This window comes from Arachis ipaensis, chromosome B03 (genome assembly GCF_000816755.2).
Source record: "Arachis ipaensis cultivar K30076 chromosome B03, Araip1.1, whole genome shotgun sequence".
NCBI classification, from domain to species: domain Eukaryota; kingdom Viridiplantae; phylum Streptophyta; class Magnoliopsida; order Fabales; family Fabaceae; genus Arachis; species Arachis ipaensis.
This window is the reverse complement of record NC_029787.2, coordinates 111,481,833-111,487,708: the sequence shown is the minus strand read 5'-3', so window position 1 is coordinate 111,487,708 and position 5,876 is coordinate 111,481,833. Positions and strand designations below refer to the sequence as shown.

Here is a 5,876-nt window from a genome sequence, read left to right as displayed (position 1 = left end):
TTTAATATTAGTTTGCCATAATATGTGTAGAGCGTAAACAATAGCTGAACTAAAGGCATGGATAAAAATAAAGAATGATGAAGTTAAAAATAATATACTCTTTATTGAGGATTACTCTCTTAATATAGAAGGTATAGGATGAAAGAGCATCGTTAAAACCTCTCCAAGCAAAATTTGGTGTAGAAAAAAGTCGTGTGAGTAGAGAAAAGAGTACATCTTCGAGCCATAGTTCTTTGCCTAGTAGTGCTTGAAGGGTATAAGTCCCTGCCGATCAATTTGTTGATTCAAAAAGATCCTCCTGGTCATCTTCTTTTGATTGAGTTGGTTTATTGATCTGCCGAGCTTCTCTAAGCTCTTCTATTTTCATCTGTCCAATTGCTTTTTTTCAAAATTCTGCTAAAGTCTTTGGCTTGGTCATGACTATAGTTTCTTGAAATTTTTTAGGACGGAGGCCGCTTTTAAATGCGTGCAGGTGGACCTCGGGACTAAGGTCTGGGATCTCTATAGTTATCTTAGCGAATCGTGTCATATAGTCTTTCAGGCTCTCGTGTTGTCCTTGCTTGATGTGCTGAGGTAGTCTAATCCGTGTACGTATATCCTTGATGCGGCGAAGTAATCAATGAAAGATCTCGCCAGCTCTTCAAAGGAAGAAATTGTACCTGCAGATAATTTAGAGAACCACAGCAAAGCAGCACCATCGAGATAAGTGGGAAAAGTTCGGCAGAGTATGGGCTCATTATTAGCGCCGTTGAAAAACATCATGGACTGAAATTTTTTAATGTGAGCATGGGGGTCACCAATCCCCTTGTATGGCTCCAGGGAGGTGGGCAGCACAAAGTTCTTTGACATTTAGAAATTGGTAATCTCTTCAGAGAAAGGGTTGTCTAACGTCAACTTCTCCTTTGGCGGGGTGATGCTTAGAAGGTCTGTGTTGCCCAAGGCCGAACTTTTGGAGTTTCCTTCCTCGTTCTTTCCGGCATTATTATGGGCGGATAGCTCGGCTATCCTTCAAACTTCTACCTGGAGTTCAGCAATCTGAGCTAGAAGCTCGGCTTGTGTATGCTGAGGAACCCCGTTATCGACCATGTCGTAGGATCGAAGGCCCTGCAAAAAAGAGTACAGAACTAGGTAGAAAAAATAGTGGGGTTATATTAATTCAGGGCCCCACGGTGGGCGCCAAATGTTCCGTGCATATGAAGTCAAGGTATAGCAACTCTTTCTACTAGTGACTGTGTCCACGTGGAAGAGGTATACGCCGGCTGAACTGGAACACCGCGGCGGGAGCACCTGCAAAAAGCACTCCGATGCTCAAGTAAGAATGTAAATTAAGTGAGAAAGTGATAATGGAATTAGAGTGAGTTCTCTGACCTCTCTTCCAAGCTTATTTACTTGCTTATATAGGCGTGTAGTTTGTTCAGTTGGAGCTTGTTTCGTGATTCTCCACGCTTACTGAAATCAGTTTTGATGATAATGTTTGACTTGGTTTGAGAATGTTCGAGCTTTGTTAAGCTCGTTCGGATTTTGTGGTAACGATTTTGGAGATAGTTTTTGACTTGTTGGGAGCTATTATCAGATTACGTAGCCGAATTCTGACTTAACTTTTCCGGATTATTAGCCGAGTTTAATTTTGGGTTGTTAGCCGAGGTATAGGATACGTATCAAATTCATTGATAATCAATATATTAAAAATGTAGGAAAAAAAACAATGTATTAGAAAGTTATTTTGAGCAAGAAATAATAATTGCTTATTTGTATCTAAAAGAATTACTTCCTTTTAGGATTTGAGAATATCATTTTTAATTAAATTCTTGAAAATTATTTTTTTTCCATAAATGAGACGTGGTGTTTTCTCTAAAAGAATGAAAAGAATATAGCGGTTGGGCAATGACAAAGAATAAATATATGAATTGAGAGGTAGATGGTTGTGTGAGTGGTGGGAAGGGAATGAGAATCCCACTGAACTAGGATTTTTACTTTGTTCATAATAATCTTGATCATCACTACAATACCCCTTTTATATCTTTTGAACACAATTTGATGATGGGATTGCACCATGTGAGTGAAAAGGCATATATTTCATTCTCATCCTAGTGCTGAGCTGTGGCACACACAACACTACGCAAATGAAGCTTCCACTAAAAATGATTTGATTACATATTCTCATGTTCCATGACTTGGCCCTTGACAGCGCCTCCTCAATATAATTATTTTTTCTCTCTCTCTTTTTTTCAAAGGCATATAAAAAGAAAGTAAAAGAAGCACTTTAGATTTTAAAAGCCAGCATTACTGCATTAGTAACAATAATTAAGGGAAAATTCTAAGACCGTGGTGGGTGAAGGGGAAGACTCACTAAAAAGTTCTAAGGATAAGGAATTGTGGATAAGAAAATTATTTTGCCATCACACCCTGAAAAAACACACTCATATATATAGGTGGGTAGCTTTGGAGTGTGGTTGACGTGGCAATCAATGGTTGGTTGCTAGAGAACCTGGTGTTCCATGTGGTAGTACAACGGGAGAAAAATGAATGAACCAAGGCTAAAGATGGGATTGGCGTTGTTTGTGTGCTGCTGTTGGAAGTTTTGAAGACACAAGCAAGAGAAAGGAAGCAGCTAAGACTAGGGATAGATTTGATAATATAATAGTAATGCTAATCCTTTTATTATTCAACGTGTACTTTGTTTGGAACAGAAAATCCTAAGTAGACAAAAAGCTTGTTGTAGCTCACTTTTCTTCTTTGGGGGATTGTTAATAGGGCAATGCTTACAGGAACAAAATGGATGAAAAAAATAATGAAGTATATATCACCTCATCTTCTAGCTTAGAAGTTAAATTTTCTACACATATAGGCTTTGCTGATACTATATGCTATAAAAATGTCCATATAGAATTGCACAATATAATCCCCCATTACCTTTATTCTTCTTGTCTATGGCTTCCTTCTATTTTTTTAGGAGATTCGAATCTACGAGCTCTTAAATTTTTTTTTTTTCCCTTTCTTTACCGGTACAATATTTAATATTTTGTATGGACCTTAATAACATTCTGGCAAAAGCAAATAGAGGTGGAGTAAGGCGAGATCATGAGAAAAAATTAGGGTCCACTACCTAACATCATTGTTAGGGTATGGGCTTATTATTGCACATTATTACCTGAATTTGTGAGGCCCATTAACTGAAAAAATTCTTCTAAATTGGAAAAATTAATAAAATAAAAAAGTAAAAATTAAATTAGGTGTGAATTTTACTATTTGATTAAAGAGGAATAAAATTCCCACCTTTTCAGTTTAGCAATCTTTTTCTCTAGAAGAATCTTGATTTCAAAAATAAAAAGACGTGACATACATTTAATTTATAGCTGAGGATATATACCTTAGAAAACAAGAATAAATAGTTACAAAAAAAAAAAAGGTACAAAAATACAAGGACTACAATATTACAATAATACATACCAAGTTACCAACAGCACAAGTATAAAGAGAAAATGGAATCCTGTGTTGGATTTTTGTAATAAGGAATATGCATGTCCGCACATGCATCATTGAGTCCCCTAGACAACTTGAGTGGCACCACTGGAAGCCATTGCCATTCCATGCTGGGTGGTGTCATCTTTGTAGAGGCTAAGTTTCTCTCCGTCACCCCATAAGGCATAAGCTTCTTCTCCGTGAACTGCATCATCACCAATCAGCAACTCTTCATCCGTCATTCTCAAAGGAACCACCAACTTCACCACCACACAAATTATGGAGGTGGCTACCAAATTCCATCCAATGACGAACAATCCTCCAACCAATTGCTTCAGGATTTGAACTCCCCCAGCCGACCCTCCGTACACCGCTCCTCTAGAGTTGGTCACCGCAAGAAACAGGGAACTCAGCCGTGGCTCCGCGAGAAACCCCGTGAGGATGCCGCCCAGGAGTCCGGCGACGGCGTGGGTGTGGAAGACGGCGAGAGTGTCGTCGACTATTTGGAAGATTGTGAGCTTCTTGCCCAATACCATCATGGTGTACCATGGCACACTTCCTGATAGAACTCCCATAACTATGGCTGCCCATCCTTGAACCAGACCTATATTATTCAACAACAAATGAAACCATATCAGATCTAAGAGGAAGAATCGAAAGAGTTGAGGGGTGGATAGCGTACCTGCGGCGGGAGTGATGCAAACGAGGCCAGTAATCATGCCCTGAACGGCTCCAATAACGGAGGGCTTGTTGAAGAATATGACATCAAGCCACGTCCACACTAAGAGGCATGTTAAATGATCATTATATATTAATTATGTTTTTTTTAGTATTTTGTCAGTAACAATTTTCCGATATTTTACACATAAAAGATATTTTTGATATACAATAAACAGATCATGACATTATGCGCATAAAAAATACTAAAAATTCTTTCCCAAGAATTTCTCATTTATTAATCGGCTAGACAGACTACGCACGTAATCGTATATACATAATCTCTTCTCTCTCATATATTAGTACTAGTAGAAAGTGAGATATTGAGGAGAAACAAACACCACCAAACGATTCGTTTCTGTTCATTATATAACTATAAACGGCGGCAACAACTTTTTGGTTTTGAGTTTTCAAAAAAGACACAAAAGAAACTTCTCTGCAAACTACATGCCAGAAAAGTCAACAGAACTCATTTTTCTAAATTTACGGAAGTGAAGTGGTCAAAAGTTTGACAAAAGGAATTAAATGGGTGCGTGTAACAGTTTAAGGTAAGGAAAGAAGGAGAAGAGTATAGTAAATTATTTATACCCAATAAGCGGCGGTGAAGCCTGCAACGCCGGAGGAAAGATGGATGACGTAACCACCAGAGTAGTCCATAACACCCCACTGGAACAAGAAGCCACCACCCCACAAGCTGAACGCGCCTATGGTGTACGAGAAAGTCAACCATAACGGCACGAACATCATCCACGCCTTGAAGTTCATCCTAGCCAGCACCGAGCCGGCCAGTATGACCACAGCGATGGCTGCGAAAACGCACTGAAACCACACCATGGTGGCCATGGGATAATATGGCTCAATCTCCGCCGTCTCCAGAGCCCCCGTGTTGTAGTAATGAGGCGTTGCGGGGAGCGCGGCCTGCTTGATGAGGAACTTCTGGCCCAAGGCGGGCCCAGCTTTACCCCAGAAGGGCAGGAGCTTGTCCCCAAAGGACATCTTGTAGGCCCAAGTGACCCAGCATATGACAACCGCGGCGAATGCGTAGAGGGCCATGAAGGCGGAGTTGACGGCCCATTTCTTCTTGACTATGCTTCCGTACAAGATGACTAATCCGGGCATGCTCTGTATCCCCACCAGGGTGGCTGACACCATCTGCCATGCGTTGTCCCCTTTGTTTAGCCAGTCCGGTACTGCTGGACTCGTCCATGCTTGGTATGCTACCGGCAAAGGGGTACCTGCACTGGCCATTATCCCTGATTATCAATCTCAACCACTACTGCCTCGTCTTTTATAGTCGGTAGCTTAGGAATAATAATACCTAATTACAACCATTGTGATTATGAGTGTGGGAAAATAAAATGGAGTCAAGTTGACGAAGAGCCTCACCTCACCGTTGACCACACGATATATCTATTATATTTTATTTGGTGACATGATTAATATTATGGATCTCAAATTAATTATACAGCATTAATTAATATTAAGAAAAATGGATAAATTGATTCTTAATTTTTTCTTCCGCAAATATTTAAGTTTTTTATTTTTTTTTTATTTTGATACATCTATCTCTAAATATAATTTATCTTATTTTAAAAATTTTACTACGTGTGCATTCGTACGTGATTACAGCAAAAATCACGTTTAATTTTATATTAGAATACCAAAAATTTAAATATATTTTTAAATTTTTAAATTTT

At 39.1% G+C, this 5,876-nt stretch overlaps 1 protein-coding gene across 1 annotated transcript; it reads right to left on the bottom strand.

Moving 5' to 3' along the window:
• LOC107633558 (ammonium transporter 3 member 1) lies at positions 3,317-5,580 on the bottom strand. The gene is made up of 3 exons (XM_021117392.1): positions 4,768-5,580; positions 4,145-4,253; positions 3,317-4,066 (listed from the first exon to the last, which is right to left on the bottom strand). The coding sequence occupies exons 1-3, from the start codon at positions 5,425-5,427 to the stop codon at positions 3,549-3,551; spliced, it is 1,287 nt and encodes a 428-aa protein (XP_020973051.1). The 5' UTR covers positions 5,428-5,580; the 3' UTR covers positions 3,317-3,548.